General features: G+C 41.0%; 2 protein-coding genes across 2 annotated transcripts in view; both read right to left on the minus strand.

Moving 5' to 3' along the window:
- Positions 1–9,012, minus strand: part of LOC121327656 (von Willebrand factor A domain-containing protein 3B-like) — a 69,770-nt gene extending 60,758 nt beyond the window's left edge. Inside the window, exons 1-9 of the mRNA XM_041271793.1 lie at positions 8,896–9,012; positions 7,388–7,504; positions 5,158–5,354; positions 4,713–4,867; positions 3,615–3,753; positions 3,377–3,508; positions 2,708–2,806; positions 1,820–2,002; positions 430–560 (exon numbers count right to left, since the gene is read on the minus strand). Coding sequence (XP_041127727.1) covers positions 430–560; positions 1,820–2,002; positions 2,708–2,806; positions 3,377–3,508; positions 3,615–3,753; positions 4,713–4,867; positions 5,158–5,354; positions 7,388–7,504; positions 8,896–9,001 — 1,259 coding nt within the window. The 5' untranslated portion in view covers positions 9,002–9,012. The remainder of the gene's footprint in view (positions 1–429; positions 561–1,819; positions 2,003–2,707; positions 2,807–3,376; positions 3,509–3,614; positions 3,754–4,712; positions 4,868–5,157; positions 5,355–7,387; positions 7,505–8,895) is intronic.
- A 242-nt stretch (positions 9,013–9,254) lies between these two features.
- On the minus strand, positions 9,255–18,013 carry LOC121327657 (von Willebrand factor A domain-containing protein 3B-like). Its single transcript, XM_041271794.1, has 6 exons — positions 17,924–18,013; positions 12,951–13,172; positions 12,418–12,506; positions 11,905–12,155; positions 10,245–10,404; positions 9,255–9,509 (listed from the first exon to the last, which is right to left on the minus strand). Exons 1-6 carry the CDS (start codon positions 17,943–17,945, stop codon positions 9,342–9,344), a joined length of 912 nt encoding a protein of 303 aa, XP_041127728.1. The 5' UTR covers positions 17,946–18,013; the 3' UTR covers positions 9,255–9,341.
- Between the last annotated feature and the right edge of the window lie 3,499 nt (positions 18,014–21,512).

The following is a 21,512-nucleotide window of genomic DNA, read 5'->3' on the forward strand; positions in this document are numbered from 1 at the left end:
CTTGTGTTCAGTCTCAGAGTACAGTAACTTGCGTTGAATCTCAGAGTACAGTACCTTGTGTTCAGTCTCAGAGCACAGTAACTTGTGTTGAATCTCAGAGTACAGTACCTTGTGTTGAATCTCAGAGTACAGTAACTTGTGTTGAATCTCAGAGTACAGTAACTTGTGTTGAGTCTCAGAGTACAGTAACTTGTGTTGAATCTCAGAGTACAGTAATTTGTGTTAAATCTCAGAGTACAGTAACTTGTGTTCAGTCTCAGAGTACAGTAACTTGTGTTCAGTCTCAGAGTACAGTAACTTGTGTTGAATCTCAGAGTACAGTAACTTGTGTTGAATCTCAGAGTACAGTACCTTGTGTTGAATCTCAGAGTACAGTACCTTGTGTTGAATCTCAGAGTACAGTAACTTGTATTCAGACTCAGAGAGTACCTGTTTTGTATCTGCTCGTCTCCATTGTGGTACCAATCCAGTATCACGCACTCGGCTTGAAGCTTCAGTGCTTTGTCCAAGTCCTGCTTCCCCTGCTCCATTTCTTTCTTTAAAAGATATGTGTCTTCACTCTAATAAACAGAAAGCACAATAACTCCATTCAGAGCACACTGATCAAATACTTTAACTTCCACAGATCGAGGTCCTGCAAGGAACTTCACTATGATATCAAGCTCCCATACACAACAGTGTAAACCCAGTGAGGAATGGTACAACATATTAAACATGGAAAACCATGGGCAGTGCATAGTAAACCATGGGCAATGCACAGTAAACCATGGGGAATTATTATTATTATTATTATTATTATTATTATTATTATTATTATTATTATTATTATTATTATATTAAACCATGGGGAATTATTATTATTATTATTATTATTATTATTATTATTATTATTATTATTATTATTAATGCATAAATGAAAAGTAAACCTATTATTATTATTATTATTATTATTATTATTATTATTATTAATGCATAGTAAACCATGGGGAATGAAAAGTAAACCATGGGGAATTATATTATTATTATTATTATTATTATTATTATTATTATTATTATTATTATTATTATATTATTAATAATAATAATGCATAGTAAACCATGGGGAATGAAAAGTAAATTATGGGGAATTATTATTATTATTATTATTATTATTATTATTATTATTATTATTATTAATGCATAGTAAACCATGGGGAATGCACAGTAAACCATGGGGAATTATTATTATTATTATTATTTATTATTATTATTATTATTATTATTATTATTATTAAATGCACAGTAAACCATGGGGAATGTACAGTAAACCATGGGGATAAGTATTATATTATTATTATTATTATATTAATAGTAGTTGGGGAACTGTATATAACAATACCCCATTATTATTATTATTATTATTAATAATAATATGCATAGTAAACCATGGGGAATGAAAAGTAAACCATGGGGAATTATTATTATTATTATTATTATTATTATTATTATTATTATTAATATACTAACCATAGGTAAAGCGGTAAAGGGGAAACTGCAAAATTACTGTGCAAACCTTTATTAGGGTTACATAACAACAGCTTTGATATTGCTTGTTTTTACATTCCTGGGTTTTAATAAAATAGATCAGTTATGTATTACTTCCTCTCTGAGTGAGACTTCAACAGAATCCCTGACATGATTATGAGAGAACAACGTGCACTGAAGGACAGAATGAGCAGGGATGCCCTCCTCTGTGCACACTACATGCAGTACTGATAATAACGGGACATACAGTACTCTGATAGCAACACCCAGCTCTAACGCCAGTGAAGACTGTTACCACAAATGGCTGAGGAGCTTGAGGCTCTGTGATGTCACACTGGTAGCAATGGAACCTGCCCCCAGTCTCCTCGGCGAGGTCATGGAGAAACCTGGAGGCTTCCAGATCAGCACAGTGGAATGAGATGCTGTGAATGGGAACCGGAGGATGCAGCTGCATCTGAGCCAGAATCGTCTTCGGAGGCTGTTTTATAGAAACAAGACACAAGGTTAGTCCATCTCCACGTCTGTGGAAGTGAAGGAGAAGGCGAGTGTTGGCCCATGCTGTCAAAGTGATTGATGCTATAATAAGAGATGGCCGACTCATGCTGTTAGGTGTTGTTTTTTTATTCTGTAATATGTACTGTGATGATATCTATACACATGGTAAGTATAGGAATTTCCACACATTATTAGCACTGCTTTTCTCATATTTGATTTTTAAGTATGTAAACAAAGGCAATTATCTTGTCCATGGGTGTGTTCTGTAAGAATGAGTAAAAAAAAAAAAGGATTTAGTTGAAATGCAGTTTAAATTCAGGTCATACTCTGGTAGCACACTGGCACTAAAACGATACCGTGGTATTGCAATTGAATCCTAGTGTATATTGATCACACCGTCTACCAAATCCACCAATGGCTCATAACACTGTATCTGCCCTTGTGCCACTATTGTCCCTTATTACAGGACCAATGCATTGAAGATAGGTAAAGGTAGGTAAAGCTGAGCCCAGTTCAGCCTGTTTTGCCTTGGCTTGCATGAACACTTCAGGAATCTGGGTTTAATCCAGCAGTTCAACACATATTATTCCTCTAATCCTTTTTATTACTCAAAATACTCAATGCAATCGGCTGAATCTACTTTCTTTTACCCTGATGTCTGGAATACCATTGTCCTGCTTGCGAGTACCTGATCTGGTCTCCCATCGCTGAGGAGGTAGACCGCGTGAGTTCCAGGATCAGCCAGGGCCAGCCTCAGAGCTCCCAGTGTGTTTGTAGAGCCGCCTACCTGCAGCAAACCACCAATGAGCTTCGACCCTCAACAAACACATTGTTCCAGGGCTCTCTCACAAACACCATTGTCTTTCAATCGACTCCTAGTCTTCAGCTAAATCACCTAGCCACGCTATTGAGAGCCTGCTGTATTTCAATTTAATATTAACGTTCAGCTTGACAGATGTTGCTTTTCCAAGCTGCAATATTCCTCGCTATGCACCTCCCTGTTGTAGGGTTTCCAGTGAAACTCAGCACTCTGTAATTATCTGTTAACAAATCCATGCATCTTATTTACTGGCACTGACAGCTGTATGCGAGGAACTTGCTTATGCATTTCCCACATTTAAATTAAACCCCTGGAGTATTTATTTAAAAAAAGTCAAAGACACAAACACAGCATTTTGTTGAAATGCTTACTTGAATGATTTCTTTGTTTATGTAAGTTTTAAGCTGACAACTGTTTGTCTTTTATATGTTGTACTCCATATGGCTTTGAAATAGTTTTTACAAATTTCAGAAATGCAATTCCTAGTAAAGTGCTCATGTTTCAATGTTTTTGGATAGTCTGCAAATGTGTTCTTACCTTAAATCCTTTTACCCAAAGCCAGGCATTTTCCAGATTCTGTTCATTGACTTCTGCCAGTCGATCGCGCCAGGCGACAGCGCGGGAATCAAACCTCACAAAGTTCACTTTGCTTTTGTGTCGTAGCTGTTCCTGTAAATGATGCAGAGCTAACAGTTTAAATGTAATGTTGCATGCGGTGGCGAATGTAAAAAATTACATCCACATACAATAATCAAGGGGCACTATTGTTTTTAACCTGCATAAGCTGGAAGATTTTGTCCTTCACTGTTGGCAGCTTGTCCTTCATAGATTCTGAAGTGTCTATGAGGACGTACACCTGATCCTCAAGAACTGTTCCAAACAGCTCCCTGCTGCCAGTCTGAAGCCAGTCAAGCCTGCCATGAGAGGAACATTATTTGAATCTCTATTATAATCCACTAGTGACAGAAACCTGCATGTTTCATGATGCTAATGATACCCGTCCATCATTTTACTATGGTACATCTGCTTTTCCTTGCTTTTCTTGTGCTTTTTCTATGCTTTGGCCATAGCTACCCAAAGTGTGTTCTGCTGTCACAAGGCTTCACCACATGAAGTGATAGCAATGCAGTGACCTGTAAGGGGCAATGGTAGCACAAAGGCAGGTGCAATCGGGAGAGTCATGCAACAGTGGTTCACTTTTCAGATTCTGACACATTGTAATATAAGAAGGGAATGATGCTCATCTGGTAACTCTGTGAAGTTCTAAGATGCCATTTAGGACGACAAATTGTTCCAAATCAATTGTGTTACCATTGCTGTTAATGGGTAATACGCTGGTATTTTAATGGTATTCCAGTGGTATTTTTAAAACATTTTTCTGCAAGCTCTTACTATGAATTACAGCACTTTGCACAATCTTGTTTTGTATTTAATATCACAACTACACACAGTAATGAAGGGTTGCATCTTCAACTATACTCAAGACTAGCCTACAGGCAAAAGCACATGTGTGTTTGTTAAATGGCCATTCGGGTTGCATGTTGTTCAATAACGTGTTGATCATATCACTACACGTGCTGTAAAAATCACAGCAGCATACAGTATAGCAAGCAGCTGAAAATAACTTGGGATTTCACTGCATATCTCCATTCAACATTGACACATAAATAACTGCTGATTGGTACCTTTCCAGTTTAACTCTGCAGCTCAAAACCTTCCATAGATCATTAAATGCAATTCATTTCATAAAGCAATATATTGCATGGGCTATCTTCACACAAAGGAATACAATTGCATGTTCATGAGAAATACAGGAGGTGTACAAACAGCAGCACTCTTCAGTGTCATGTTTAACTCTCACTAATTTGCTGACCTTTTCTGTAAGTGATTGAGAGCTGTCTTCATCCTTCCTTCATACCACTTACACTTCTCAGCAGTGATATACATGTGGACCACTGATCCATCTCGCCACTTTGTGTGAGCAAATCTATCGCAGTATTTGGCATTGACAAGCTTGTCTCTCTTTTCCTGATGGGAGCAAAATAATGACAATTTACAGTATGTATACTGAAGCTATCACATTCTCCTCACAAGACTGCCACCAATATGGGACTGTTGAGGGGTTTCTAAAGGGTTGGGTTGAGGTCAGGGTCAGGGGCATTGGGTCCCAGGGCAGCCCACTGATGAAAAGGAAACAACTTTTATTGTCAAAAGTGGCCAGATTAATATTTAGGTGCACATCCTTAACTGGCAGATAATGACTTGTAGGGTTTGGTTGGGGATGAAGACAACTGATACGTCTAGAGTTTATTACTCACAGCATCGGTGTGCAAGCTCTCATCAGCTGGCTTGGATTTCACATCAATGACACCATCAGAATGGGGAAAGGCACAATCGCCTAGAGCATCGTAAAATAACAGCTTCTGTGCCTTCAAGCCATACTTCTGCAGCCAGTCCCTGGAGCTCATGCATTCCTCCGACTTCGGCATGTCAGGGTGCTTTGAAATCATAGCCTCTAAAAATAAATAAATACACAGAAAATAAGAAATCTCTCAGTATGTACAGTAACATCACGCCATTCTGGAATCTTTCAGCTTACCATTTCCATGCTGAACTAAACATTGTGGACTGGGAAAAGAAAACAAATTCAACTCCTGCAGAGTTACCAAGGTCATGAAACTGCTTGTTTTCAAATTGAAAGTAAATTTCAAAAGTGTAATATTTTGCTTTACAAGCATTATGAATTTTATGTAGGATAAACTACAAAAATTGTTGAATGTGTGCAATACTCTGAGTGCATCGTGTAAGAGAGACGGATCAGTCAGTACACTCTGAATGTGTGCAATACTCTGAGTGCATCGTGTAAGAGAGACGGATCAGTCAGTACACTCTGAATGTGTGCAATACTCTGAGTGCATCGTGTAAGAGAGACGGATCAGTCAGTACACTCTGAATGTGTGCAATACTCTGAGTGCATCGTGTAGGAGAGACGGATCAGTCAGTACACTTTGAATGTGTGCAATACTCCGAGTGCATCGTGTAAGAGAGACGGGACAGGCAGTACACTCTGAATGTGTGCAATACTCCCGAGTGCATCGTGTAAGAGAGACGGGACAGGCAGTACACTCTGAATGTGTGCAATACTCCCGAGTGTATCGTGTAAGAGAGACGGATCAGTCAGTACACTTTGAATGTGTGCAATACTCCCGAGTGTATCGTGTAGGAGAGACGGGTCAGTTAGTACACTTTGAATGTGTGCAATACTCCCGAGTGTATCGTGTAAGAGAGACGGATCAGTCAGTACACTCTGAATGTGTGCAATACTCCGAGTGCATCGTGTAAGAGAGACGGGTCAGTCAGTACACTCTGAATGTGTGCAATACTCCGAGTGCATCGTGTAAGAGAGACGGATCAGTCAGTACACTCTGAATGTGTGCAATACTCCAAGTGCATCGTGTAGGAGAGACGGGTCAGTCAGTACACTCTGAATGTGTGCAATACTCCGAGTGTATCGTGTAAGAGAGACGGATCAGTCAGTACACTCTGAATGTGTGCAATACTCCAAGTGCATCGTGTAAGAGAGACGGATCAGTCAGTACACTCTGAATGTGTGCAATACTCCGAGTGTATCGTGTAAGAGAGACGGATCAGTCAGTACACTCTGAATGTGTGCAATACTCCAAGTGCATCGTGTAAGAGAGACGGATCAGTCAGTACACTCTGAATGTGTGCAATACTCCCGAGTGTATCGTGTAAGAGAGACGGATCAGTCAGTACACTCTGAATGTGTGCAATACTCCCGAGTGTATCGTGTAAGAGAGACGGATCAGTCAGTACACTTTTAATGTGTGCAATACTCCCGAGTGTATCGTGTAAGAGAGACGGATCAGTCAGTACACTCTGAATGTGTGCAATACTCCCGAGTGTATCGTGTAAGAGAGACGGATCAGTCAGTACACTCTGAATGTGTGCAATACTCCCGAGTGTATCGTGTAAGAGAGACAGATCAGTCAGTACACTCTGAATGTGTGCAATACTCCCGAGTGTATCGTGTAAGAGAGACGGATCAGTCAGTACACTTTGAATGTGTGCAATACTCCGAGTGTATCGTGTAAGAGAGACGGGACAGGCAGTACACTTTGAATGTGTGCAATACTCCGAGTGTATCGTGTAAGAGAGACGGGTCAGTCAGTACACTTTGAATGTGTGCAATACTCTGACTGTATCGTGTAAGAGAGACGGATCAGTCAGTATACTCTGAATGTGTGCAATACTCTGAGTGCATCGTGTAGGAGAGGCGGGTCAGTCAGTACACTTTGAATATGTGCAATACTCCGAGTGCATCGTGTAGGAGAGGCAGGTCAGTCAGTACACTTTGAATGTGTGCAATACTCCGAGTGCATCGTGTAGGAGAGACGGGTCAGTCAGTACACTTTGCTGCAAGTGGTCTGGAACTCCATGAAATCTCTGTTATGGCTGCAGTGCGGAATGGCACTGTATTGAGCAGAGATAATACTTTATCAAATAATATTATTTTGTGAAAGTTACCGTGACCCCCTGTTGGCTCAGGAACTTCCAGTACAAGAGCCTGAACATGTGCCAGAGTGTTCCTGGCTTCCTCCATCTCTCTCCAAATCAGGAATACATCTTCCCTAACTCCAGCTCCTGTGGGGGAACAGCAGGAAGAGCAGGCAGCGATGGAGACGGAACACATGCCAGAGATGCATTCCACTGTTGTGCTCGAGGCACTGAAATTACTGTCACACAGGCCCTTGTGCATTAACATTCAGAATTAGGGGTCATTGTAATAATGCAGTTATAATTCTTTTTAGTCTACATTTACAGTAACACAGCACATGTGAAGCAAAGTCAAATGGAAGCATGTCTAATCATGAGCCTCTTGTTATGTTAAGATATCTTAAATGCATAAATATCTTCATATTCAGTCAGAGCAATTTAAACAGATCTCAGTCCTGGCTTTCTGTCTGCTGACATGTAACACACACGTATCAGAATCTACTATATTTGTATTAATTTAGCATGCAAAACATAAAGTGTGTGTTGGGGTGGTTTTTCACATATCTCGACAAAACTAAAATGATATGTGATTGGTGGGAGTGCATATAGCAGGTCTGGAGATTGTCTCACAGAAAGAGCAGCTGTTACTCTGTGTGGAGATTGTCTCACAGAAAGAGCAGCTGTTACTCTGTGTGGAGATTGTCTCACAGAAAGAGCAGCTGTTACTCTGTGTGGAGATTGTCTCACAGAAAGAGCAGCTGTTACACTGTGGAGATTGTCTCACAGAAAGAGCAGCTGTTACTCTGTGGAGATTGTCTCACAGAAAGAGCAGCTGTTACTCTGTGGAGATTGTCTCACAGAAAGAGCAGCTGTTACTCTGTGGAGATTGTCTCACAGAAAGAGCAGCTGTTACTCTGTGGAGATTGTCTCACAGAAAGAGCAGCATTTACTCTGTGGAGATTGTCTCACAGAAAGAGCAGCTGTTACTCTGTGGAGATTGTCTCACAGAAAGAGCAGCTGTTACTCTGTGGAGATTGTCTCACAGAAAGAGCAGCATTTACTCTGTGGAGATTGTCTCACAGAAAGAGCAGCTGTTACTCTGTGTGGAGATTGTCTCACAGAAAGAGCAGCTGTTACTCTGTGTGGAGATTGTCTCACAGAAAGAGCAGCTGTTACACTGTGGAGATTGTCTCACAGAAAGAGCAGCTGTTACTCTGTGGAGATTGTCTCACAGAAAGAGCAGCTGTTACTCTGTGGAGATTGTCTCACAGAAAGAGCAGCTGTTACTCTGTGGAGATTGTCTCACAGAAAGAGCAGCTGTTACTCTGTGGAGATTGTCTCACAGAAAGAGCAGCTGTTACTCTGTGGAGATTGTCTCACAGAAAGAGCAGCTGTTACTCTGTGTGGAGATTGTCTCACAGAAAGAGCAGCTGTTACTCTGTGGAGATTGTCTCACAGAAAGAGCAGCTGTTACTCTGTGGAGATTATCTCACAGAAAGAGCAGCTGTTACTCTGTGCCAGTCTCAGATGGGCATTACCTGGGGGTACACCTCCAACAGGTCTTCTTGGTGCCTGGAGAGCTGAGCCATGCACACCACTCTCTCCACGCGCAATACACAAAGCATCTTCTGTGTAATCAAACATTTCCGCAAAAGCATGGAACCTAGAGAAACAACATCACTCTCAAGAGTTTCAAAATGTGTAGTAGCATTTATTCATCAAAAAATCAATAGCACCAAGATGAAGCTTGATTTTGCCTACCCTAACCCTAACCCTAACCCTAACCCTAACTCTAACCCTAATCCTAACCCCAGCTTCAGCTTTTAGATTGTGTTAAGTTTGTGTGCCGATCCCAATCCTGGTTAAGCAATAATAATCAGAATACGGCAGTGGCAGATGGTAAAAACCATTTAATAATATATGTTACACTCTCCTACAATCCTTTCTGTATCTTCCATCCTTGCTAAAAACGATTCCAGGTGTCTTACCTCCCGGCAGTGAGATGGGCTAAATTCTTTAAGAGCTTTATAGTTCCTTCATGTTTGGCATTGAATGATACAGTGTGGACAGGGCACAGACTGGGAAATGCTGTCAACAGATCCACCACAGCTTCTTTAAAATCCCCCGCAGCAAAGAGATAAACGGCTTCAACCTAAAAGAAACACCCCTTAGAATGAGTTTAAAAAACTGCAGGATACAGAGTCATGCTACAAATGAACAGCTGGATGTTAAGATATCACTTTTGGATGATTACTATAGAGTAATACACAGAGAAAGAAAGAAACAACTATTTTAAAAAATCGAACGGTGTTTTGAATTGATCTGTCCAGGAAATTGAAACCGTTATCTACTCAAAATTAGCAGCAGAACCTTTAGCAGTTCCCCCTTTCTTATTATCTTGGTTCTCTGCTTGTTATTTAACATTTAACACAATTGATTAAAAGTTGCAGTTGCTTCCTGTGCTGTAGGTGCACCTCACTCCAATAGTCTTTCTGCACACCATGTGACCTACAGAACAGATGGGGTTCTAAGAAGCAGCAGCCTAGATTGTAGATCAATAATAATACAAATAAGCAAAGAAACAAAATATCCTGGGCAAAGCAGACACTGTTGCCAGTTCAAATAAGAGGCAGGAGAATTGATCTTATCCTTGGTTCAAGCTCTGAATGGGCTCATAGAAATACCATGCTTTTAAATGACATGAAGCGAATTCATGAGTTTAGTAAATCTTCCTTTAAACAGAGTGCTATTCACCAAACTGCGGCAAACTGCGAAGAACCTTACTTCAAATGAAAGCTGTGTTTGTTTTTGACATGGTATATATATATATATTGTGTCTATGTTCTCATCTCTGCACTGTGTATTTTACTGAGCCATTTCATCTCACTGTTTTGTCGCTCATGGCTTTCAGAATTGCCTCCACCGCTCCGCTCTGGCTGCTCCAGGGCTTGTGCTCCAGGTTCCTTATCCAGCCCACTGCAGAATCGATGGTGGCTCTAGTGCTGTGAACTGCTTTCTCATGATACATTTCCATCTCTGCAGCTGCCCTGCAAATTGACAGGTAAATATAAAAATATCACTCTTACACAAAAAAGCATATAGTACAGTGCAATGTTAGTGTGGTGCAGTGTTAGTGTGGTGCAGTGTTAGCGTGGTGCAGTGTTAGCGTGGTGCAGTGTTAGCGTGATGCAGTGTTAGTGTGGTACAGTGTTAGTGTGGTGCAGTGTTAGTGTGGTGCAGTGTTAGTGTGGTGCAGTGTTAGTGTGGTGCAGTGTTAGTGTGGTGCAGTGTTAGTGTGGTGCAGTGTTAGTGTGGTGCAGTGTTAGTGTGGTACAGTGTTAGTGTGGTACAGTGTTAGTGTGGTGCAGTGTTAGTGTGGTGCAGTGTTAGTGTGGTGCAGTGTTAGTGTGGTGCAGTGTTAGTGTGGTGCAGTGTTAGTGTGGTGCAGTGTTAGTGTGGTGCAGTGTTAGTGTGGTGCAGTGTTAGTGTGGTGCAGTGTTAGTGTGGTGCAGTGTTAGTGTGGTGCAGTGTTAGTGTGGTGCAGTGTTAGTGTGGTGCAGTGTTAGTGTGGTGCAGTGTTAGTGTGGTGCAGTGTTAGTGTGGTGCAGTGTTAGTGTGGTGCAGTGTTAGTGTGGTGCAGTGTTAGTGTGGTGCAGTGTTAGTGTGGTGCAGTGTTAGTGTTAGTGTGGTGCAGTGTTAGTGTGGTGCAGTGTTAGTGCGATGCAGTGTTAGTGTGATGCAGTGTTAGTGTGGCGCAGTGTTAGTGTGGTGCAGTGTTAGTGTGGTGCAGTGTTAGTGTGATGCAGTGTTAGTGTGGTGCAGTGTTAGTGTGGTGCAGTGTTAGTGTGGTGCAGTGTTAGTGTGGTGCAGTGTTAGTGTGGTGCAGTGTTAGTGTGCAGTGTTAGTGTGGTGCAGTGTTAGTGTGGTGCAGTGTTAGTGTGGTGCAGTGTTAGTGTGGTGCAGTGTTAGTGTGGTGCAGTGTTAGTGTGGTGCAGTGTTAGTGTGGTGCAGTGTTAGTGTGGTGCAGTGTTAGTGTGGTGCAGTGTTAGTGTGGTGCAGTGTTAGTGTGATGCAGTGTTAGTGTGGTGCAGTGTTAGTGTGGTGCAGTGTTAGTGTGGTGCAGTGTTAGTGTGGTACAATGTTAGCGTGGTGCAGTGTTAGTGTGGTACAGTGTTAGTGTGGTGCAGTGTTAGTGTGATGCAGTGTTAGTGTGGTACAGTGTTAGTGTGGTGCAGTGTTAGTGTGGTGCAGTGTTAGTGTGGTGCAGTGTTAGTGTGGTGCATTGTTAGTGTGGTACAATGTTAGTGTGGTGCAGTGTTAGTGTGGTACAGTGTTAGTGTGGTGCAGTGTTAGTGTGGTGCAGCATTAGTGTGGTACAGCGTTAGTGTGGTGCAGTGATAGTGTGGTGTGATTTTGATCAGCCACTTGGCCATTTGGAAGAAAAATCGTTTTTGGGGAAATTACAATGGCAGGAAAAAAAAGCTGATTTATCTGTGGAACTGCCCCTCTCCCAACCCACTTTCATACGGAGTGCACCTGTATCCTACCGAATGAGATGAAATGCGGCAATGTGTGCCACCTGTTCCCTGAGCACAGCACACAGCACATCACAACAAAGATCAAATTGAGCCTTGGAAATGCTGCCAAAGTCCAGGACGAGAGCAACAGAGTGTTCCTGAATGACACCGAATATCTGCCGACTTCCACTGGTCAGCCAGTCCAGGCGCTCCTTGTAGAGCTTCATTCTCCTCGTCAAGCTGGCAACAATCTCAGAGAGCTGGTCTCTGCTGGCTGTTAACTGCAGAGGACAAAACAAAAAACAGCAAAAGAAAACACTCACATTTATATAAGGGCTTCACTCTCAATCATAGTTCACAATGGTCTGCGCTGTGCTGGCATTACACATGCAGAAAGACCATGCTGTATGCAGCAGTACTGCTCAGGTGAGATTCTTTAAACAGGGATTACTGGGCAAAACAGCATCACTGACTGTGAACATGAATGCACAACATCGTTCTTCAAACACATGCTAAGGTATTGGACATTACAGGCATACTTACGTTATACATTTGTCCATTTTTTGTGAACTGCGAAAACAAACCTTCAGCATATTGAGAGGAGACAGGTTTTCTCAATGAGGAAATGTATTCTGAAAAGAAGGTTCAAATTCGGTTTATTAAACAGGTGTGCACATTGCAAATTGTTAAAACAGTTTTCTTACAATGGATGAATGCCTTTCAATAAAAGTCATCAGTCTTTGAAACTATAGACAACACAATTAAATATTCAGAGAGGGTAGATGGTATATATCTCATAAACAAACCGAGGTCTGTCAAAAACACCAGGGAAATATTGGGGGGATTTTAACGGTCATTTTCCCAAAGTGTGACAGATTGTAATGTGACGGCAAATGGAACAGGCAGCAGACCGAGACCAATATTGCAGCATCGGGATCAGATTGAATTTTACACAGTGGTTTAATGTCACTGATTTCTTTCTTAAGAAAAGATCATGTATTATCCACAACAGTGAGCTTTGCTGTTAAACACATGGAAAGTCTGGACAGCTTCAGAACCCCCTCGTCTGAGCATACCTTCCCTGTGCTTGAATCCTATCTGAGAGAGAATCTGGGACAGTTGAAGCCTGGCTTCCTTAAGACCATGAAGCCTCAGCCACCTTGGGGAAGAGATGAGGGTGCAGGCATCCAGCTCAAAGGAAGCATCCTTATTCCTGACCCCGGTGCGAGGGATTGTTTCCTGATTCCCCTGACCGAAGGCACGCAGACCCAGCTTCCCTCCTTCATCAAAACTGACTTCTGAAAAACAAGTAGGGAATGCATCTCCAAACAAATCCGTTCTGCAACCTGTAGCTTTTTCAGCCCACCCTTACAGAAATGCATATCCCTGTTTACCACATCATTACAGATGTGCTGCACATGTTGCACAGTGGTTGTGTAATAGGTATGGTTCTGCTTCCATGGTCCTGCAATGGTGACCAGTGAGTCATACCACTGGTCTGTCTAAACTGCAGTGCTGCATCACCAGGTAAATGTACATACCTTAACAATTCACAGGTTTTCATTCTGTAGTTATTATAACCCAAGCTGAACTGGTTTGTAGAAATAAAAAATGCACTTTCCTTATGGCTGATATTGTGGGTCTAAAAATGTGCAATTAAAAGTATGCATCATCTCAATATGTTAAATGTTGCATTGCAAGCCTGTGATCACAGATGCATCCCATGGTAACACATTAGTTGCAGTTTGCGTATGTAAATACCACACCACAGCTCTGAAGTTGTCATAGTTGTATGTACTTTATACATTTGTGTTTGGATTTGGTTTGTAGTAAGAATAAGACTCAGCTTCTTGTTCCTGTTTGATTTTTTTCTGTGGAAATGCAAAGCTAACTTTAACTACCATGTGAGTGAGTCGTGATTGTATTTGTACTGTATTTACAGTATAATCGTAAATCTCGAAAAACGACTCACTTCTAAATCTTTTGTAGTCATTTTTGTATTATTTTAGTATAAATACATGTTAATTTGGATTCATATGTTGTTTTTTTCTGACTTTATGTGAACAAAAAGCCACACATTTGCCCGTTTTCCCATTGGAAATAGTGATATTTTGAAATATCACTGTCCTGGTCACAAAAGCAAAGTTTGTGGGGAATAATAGCCATTTTCTATACTTTTGAGGCATAAGCAATTAGGAAATAACACTTAGTACCCAGGAACAAAAATTGAGTTACACAGTGAATCAGAAAGCTGCTTGCTGTCGTCTGAACTGCTTATATTCCAGAAGTCACCAGCCATCTTTGTGCTTCCAGGTAGCTGCTTTTCTTCTGTGATAATAAATGACATTTTTTTACTTAAAGCAAAAGTGTTTGCAACTTTTTTTTCTGTACTCATCATAAACCAGACCCTGGCTCTCAAGTTTTTTAAAATGTGTGTGAGAAAGTTACAGCCTTCCTGCTGTCTTCTTGACACTGTGAGCTGATCAAACATGATCTGCTGCCTGCAGCAGTAGCAGGTAATCTGCAAACGCCATTGTAACTCAGGGGAGCAAAACACAAATGTAAACCAATTTAAAAAAAAAACAATTGTGTTTTTGTTTGACATTCTGACAATATTGAGCAGGAAACAATGGGGGTCAGGCAATTATTTTGCACTGCGTCCTATGGAAGCTTAAGCAATGCAAATTACTCAACATGCACAAATAATGATCCGCAATCATGATAACGAGGGTCTCAATGAGCGCATCGCTCTATTTAGTGGCCGCACTTGCAGAGTTAGGAGTACAGAGAGCAGCAGTCACTGTATGACATTTGTGGAGCATGAAAATACAAAGCAAAAACATTGTCAGATGAAGAGCAGCAAAGTCCTCCTGAAAAGAAAAAAGTTTTCTGAGAAGGAGCCGAGAGTCCTTACGGCTGAGGTCACTCAGCATGAAACGTTATTGGAGTTGTTGGAAAAGCCTCAGCCGACATCAGTTATGCTAGTATCCTTAGGAAATGACATGTATTGGCCTGCCTTTTTTAGCATGACATCCAGAAATGTGCCTAGCACTCTGGAAAAGGTGGATTTTACTATCCCTCCAGACATGCCAACTGTAGTCTGAAAGGAACCAGAGGCTAAGTAGTGCAGAGAACACAGCACTTTCACATTTGCAGGGATAGTGGTCTCTAGGTTGACGCTGGGGTCTCGCTCATCCCTCAATTCAGCTATCAGGTCAAGGATGACCTGCACAAAGAGACGATAACGCTTTAGCACCACATCCTCCAGCATCCCAATCAAAGTGACCCTGGGATTGAATATGCAGGGTCTTCTTCATCTTGCCCTTCTCCTCCGAATGTGTTCCTGTCTCTCCTCAACAAGAGCCAAGTGTCGCCGCATCAGGAAGTGAACCACAGCAGCCACCCTGAAGCCAATGACAGGTCTCTGCAGGTATATGCTTTTATACAGCTCTTAGTGCACCTTGTAAGAGAAGTGTAAAGTTTCTGGAGGGTCAACAATTGCCTAAGTGCAGGGCAAAATCCTTACATCTCATTATAATGTTTGCACCCGCTTAGTATCCAGATCCTGCCCAATACCAACACTCTTTTGAATGCATTTCAATATAATTTGAATGGATTAATGATGGCAAAGTGCAAATTTGATAGCTTGGTGCAGAACGCCAGGAGCAGGTTTTTCAAAACTCTGGTAATCAGATTTCCGCGTTTGATCTGGATTATATTGTGCAATTGGGTTTTTCAAAACATCGAAATGCGATCGGGATTACTGTGATCCGGATTAAATGTTGCAATTGGGTTTTTCAGAATTCAGAGAAAATCTGGATTACTTTGATCCAAAATATCAGGATTATTGTGATCCTACTGCATAGGTGGATTTAGCTTTTAAATGATCATAGAACAGCAATATTTTGTTTGAATTGTCATAGCAAACACACAATATATGTCAAAATAGTGTTATAATATAATTATTACATATTTATTTATGTTTTGTATCCATGCAAGCAGAAAGGAAAACACGTATTTAGTGGTATAGCTTTAACAAAAAAGCATACGCCTTCACATACACCTCCTTAAAGATCGTCTGAGAGATGCTGAATATTCAAAGTAATTCAGATGTTGTTTACAAAATAATACAAAAAAAATGTTGTGCATTATTCATTATTACCATCATCTTATTTCTTTTGTTAAATGTATGGTAGTATATGCAAGGTTTAACACATTCTGTATATGAAGCTTTGTGCTTTTGCAGGCTGTAATACACGCATGTCCTCAGTGTAACACATTCTGTATATGAAGCTTTGTGCTTTTGCAGGCTGTAATACACGCATGCCCTCAGTGTAACACATTCTGTATATGAAGCTTTGTGCTTTTGCAGGCTGTAATACACGCATGCCCTCAGTGTAACACATTCTGTATATGAAGCTTTGTGCTTTTGCAGGCTGTAATACACGCATGCCCTCAGTGTAACACATTCTGTATATGAAGCTTTGTGCTTTTGCAGGCTGTAATACATGCATGCCCTCAGTGTAACACATTCTGTATATGAAGCTTTGTGCTTTTGCAGGCTGTAATACACGCATGCCCTCAGTGTAACACATTCTGTATATGAAGCTTTGTGCTTTTGCAGGCTGTAATACACGCATGCCCTCAGTGTAACACATTCTGTATATGAAGCTTTGTGCTTTTGCAGGCTGTAATACACGCATGTCCTTTGTTATCTTGAGGGAACAGAGGCCTCGCTGAACATTTCATGAATACATATAAAGGACATCAGACAGAAGACCACCTTCTAACTAATAATGGCATATACATATGAAACATTACAAGACATCCACAATGCAGAGTATGCCAGGGACAATGTGCAGCTGTCTGATGTGTTGCTCTGGGACAACTAGCTAAAATAATGTAGCCTAGCATTTTAAAAAGATAAGTACATTGCAGCTGTTATTATAATGTTCAGATTAGTAGTTCACACAAACAGATGCTTTGGATTGAGCAGTGGGTCAAACTTTATATCATAAGAACATAAGAAAGTTTACAAACAAGAGGAGACCATGTGGCCCATCTTGCTCGTTTGGTTGTTAGTAGCTTATTAATCCCAGAATCTCATCAAGCAGCTTCTTGAAGGATCCCAGGGTGTCAGTTTCAACAACATTACTGGGGAGTTGGTTCGAAAATCTCACAATTCTTTGTGTAAAAAAGTGCCTCCTATTTTCTGTTCTGAATGCCCCTTTATCTAAACTCCATTTTTGACCTATGGTCCTTGTTTCTTTTTTCAGGTTGAAAAACTCCCTTGGGTCGACATTGTCAATACCTTTTAGGATTTTGAATGTTTGAATCACATCGCTGCATAGTCTTTTTTGTTCAAGACTGACTAGATTCAATTCTTTTATGACATGCCTTTTAAACCCGGAATAATTCTGGTCACTCTTCTTTGCACTCTTTCTAGAGCAGCAATATCCTTTTTGTAATGAGGTGACCAGAACTGAACACAATATTCAAGATGAGGTCTTACTAAAGCTTTAACATTACTTCCCTTGATTTATATTCAACACTTCTCACTATATATTTTAAAGTTAAACAGAATCCCAATGTAAATTTTACCAGATGTGTTTACATTCATGCATAATTTATTTAAACAGATATAGACATTGTCATAGCATCACTATGCATCACACCAACAAGTACAGTAAAGGTAGCAGCACGCTTTTAGCACGTTCCCCCAAACCTCTGCAGTACCACTGGAAAGTTACATTATTATAGAGCATGGGCGCAAAACAACTAAACATACAAAAACAAACTTAAATATACAATTTCTTTACATTTTATAAAATCAACCCTCCTTTACTGAAATGCGCATTATTTATTAAAGTTGCGTGTGCATTTTGAATGCATGAATAATTAACAAAGCTAAATACGAAGGTTTCTTTTTCTATTACCGCTAACAAAAAACAAACAACCTTTACATTCGAATCAAAACACTGTTCCAGTACAGTATAAATAATCGCATGTGTTTTGAAAACACAGAAGTAGCACACGACAAATTTTTTACCTTTCTTTTGTGACGTATTCATTTTGGAAGACAATTCTTCGATTACATTATTCTTGTTGCTCTGTTATACAGTACAGTCGGCGTACAGAAGTCGTCACTCCACTGTTGTTCCTAGTTACCATTCAGTTGCGAGGCTCTGACCAATCAGAGCCCACCCAACCGCTCTACACATTCACACTCTCTCACACACACACTCTCTCTCTCTCTCTCTCTCTCTCTCTCTCTCTCTCTCTCTCTCTCTCTCTCTCTCTATCGAATGTAAGATTTTTCTGTAGCGGTGTACTGTTTTCTTTCAAATAGCAAATATCTATAATCGTTTGCGCGATGTATTTTAATATCAAATATACACTGTGATAATTTGTCACATTTGTTACAGAATACATAAGTTTATAACTAATGTAATCACAGTTTTAAATATAGGCTGTTCCTGTTTGCATTTATGTCCCAAATTCTGAGCCGATTTGGTTTGCAGATAACGTCCCGAATTCTTGTTTTTTTTTTTTTTTTTTTTTTTTTTTATATATAATGGGATTTGCCATAGGGAGAGGGTGGTCTCATCGTACCTCATATCTCCACAACCACTCTGGCAAGGAACTAGGGAGCACTCTCTTCATGAGCACATGATTCTCAACTAAAGCAAATCACTGGCCACGGGTTCCTATGCCACCCCGCCGCCAGAAGGTGTTTTATAATGGGATTTCCCATAGACATTTTTCAGGGTGCTATATCCTCGGTTTCGGGAGTCCCCAAGATTTGAAAATTGGTACTGGGGTCCACCTCGGGGCCCCTGTCGATCCCTTCAAGCAAGCCCCAGCTGGGAGCCCCAACTGTCCCCAGCTGGAAAGGACCCCAATAAAAAGCTATTGGAAATCCAACCTTGACATGCCATCATGCTGAAAATGTGACAACTTTTTGAAAATGTAACATTTCAAAACGGATGGCTCCCTGTGAAAGAGGGTTAATAAAGGCCTAGATAAATAAATTCTAGGCCCCAGGGTCGTTGAGATATGACCCAGAAAAGGGTCAGTTTTGGACAATTTTGATAGAATGTAGGTATATCGGGTTCTGTGGAGGTCAGGAACTTGATTTTTTTGCTGCAGTGCACAAGGAGTCACAGTTTTCACAGTTCTAGGTGCCAGGATGGCTCAGCAAAATTATTTTTTTCATCACAACTCAAGTTTTTGGGTGAACCACTCCATCGTTTTAGGAGGTGGTTTGGGGCGCTCCTCTGAGTCTATTTCACTTTCATTGGTGGTTCTACATGCTCGGGTTCAAGAGATATGCATGACAATGTGTTTTTCAACCCCGCCATAGACATGAATGAGGCTGAACACCCTGAAAATATTTTTTGCAAAGAATTGCTACAAATTTATGGCATGTTACTTTCAGGCTGGTCCTGAGTCTAGAACCCTTCGAACAGTGGTTCTAGGTGCTTCTGTTCCAGAAATATGCACTAAAAGTGATGGCTAGGTGTGTGCGTGCAGGGATTGCATGGTGGTGTGTGCATGCAGGGGTTGCATGGTGGTGTGTGCATGCAGGGGTTGCATGTTGGTGTGTGCATGCAGGGGTTGCATGGTGGTGTGTGCGTGCAGGGGTTGATATAGTAAAGTGATAGGTATAGTGAAGTGATAGTTAACTGCTTTTAAACCTGCACACAACACATTTCAATAGGTTTCTACTTGCAGGTTGTTTGTTGAGTTTTAGTTCAGTGGTCCCTTAGTGACATATTTCTGTATTGCTACTAGTTAAACATTACCTAATATTCTGCTTGAAATACCTACAGGCACAGCAAACCACATTACATGTGAATGATTCATGACGGTGGAGATCCTTTTGTATCAAGTAACTAAAACAAGCTCCCTGCCCAGTGATATGAATGAGTAACACAGTCAGCAGCTAGGTGGGTACAGGTTGCATTAGTTAAAAGTCACACTTGAAACAGAGAAGGGCAGAGCAATGTTTGTCTGTGAGTGGTGTGTCAATTCGGTAGACACAGTAAGAGAAGGAATTGTGCGTCTCATAGTGACATTAGGTTAGGATGAAGCTCAGGGTTTGGATCGTTCCTAAATGAAGGTCTCATAATAATATGCCTTTATCTGACTTTATGACAGTGCTCTTTACCTGGCTTTGAGGTAACGCTCTTTACCTGGCTTTGAGACAGTGCTCTTTACCTGGCTTTGAGACAGTGCTCTTTCCCTGGCTTTGAGGAAGTGCTCTTTACCTGGCTTTGAAGCAGTGCTCTTTACCTGGCTTTGAAGCAGTGCTCTTTACCTGGCTTTGAGACAGTGCTCTTTACCTGGCTTTGAGACAGTGCCCTTTACCTGGCTTTGAGACAGTGCTCTTTACCTGGCTTTGAGGAAGTGCTCTTTACCTGGCTTTGAGGCAGTACTGGGACTGAACAACCTCCCTCCTTTACCTCATATCATGTGGCAACGTAGCTTCTTAGGTGGGGCTAACAGAGTTGAAAGGCCACATTGTCACATGATTTAAATGGAATGAGGAAGGCAGACAGTCCCTTTTTTATTTGACTCCAAAAAAGGCAAATAGTAAAAAGTCAATATTGGAGCAACAGAACCCAGAAACACTCCAAATGAATGAAAACACCCTGAGACAGAACCCAGAAGCACTCTGAATGAATGAAATCACCCTGAAACAGAACCCAGAAACACTCTGAATGAATGAAAACACCTTGAAACAGAACCCAGAACCACTCTAAATGAATGAAAACACCTTGAAACAGAACCCAGAAGCAGTCTGAATGAATGAAATCACCCTGAAACAGAACCCAGAAGCAGTCTGAATGAATGAAATCACCCTGAAACAGAACCCAGAAACACTCCGAATGAATGAAAACACCTTGAAACAGAACCCAGAACCACTCTAAATGAATGAAAACACCCTGAAACAGAACCCAGAAGCAGTCTGAATGAATGAAATCACCCTGAAACAGAACCCAGAAGCAGTCTGAATGAATGAAATCACCCTGAAACAGAACCCAGAAACACTCCGAATGAATGAAAACACCTTGAAACAGAACCCAGAACTACTCTAAATGAATGAAAACACTTTGAAACAGAACCCAGAAGCACTCCGAATGAATGAAAACACCCTGAAACAGGACCCAGAAGCACTCCGAATGAATGAAAACACCCTGAAACAGAACCCAGAAGCACTCTGAATGAATGAAAACCCTGAAACAGAAAGATAAACACAGAAGAGCAATTGAAATGGACTTCAAAGCCAGCTATTCTAAACTTATTGGAGGTTTCTGTGTTGATGCTCCTGGAGTCTTTGTACATAAGAACCAAGGCTTTACAAACATGCTTGAGACCCAGTGATTGGAGGCCACATAGTTTATTATTATTAGTAGTATTGTTATTTGTAGCATGTCACCTGAGTGTAAGAGCACAGGCTGGGTGCCAATCAGCAACCACAAACAAGTGCCATAACCACTTTGCAAAAGAGCCAGACTCGTCGTGGTGTTAGAGCTTTTAACCTTCTCCCATCTCACCGGCTGGAAAGGACACAATAGGATCACCGCTAGTTCTGTCATGACCCTCTGCAGGTATGAACTGGGGAAATGGCATTA

The sequence above is a fragment of the Polyodon spathula genome, chromosome 15, assembly GCF_017654505.1.
Source record: "Polyodon spathula isolate WHYD16114869_AA chromosome 15, ASM1765450v1, whole genome shotgun sequence".
NCBI classification, from domain to species: domain Eukaryota; kingdom Metazoa; phylum Chordata; class Actinopteri; order Acipenseriformes; family Polyodontidae; genus Polyodon; species Polyodon spathula.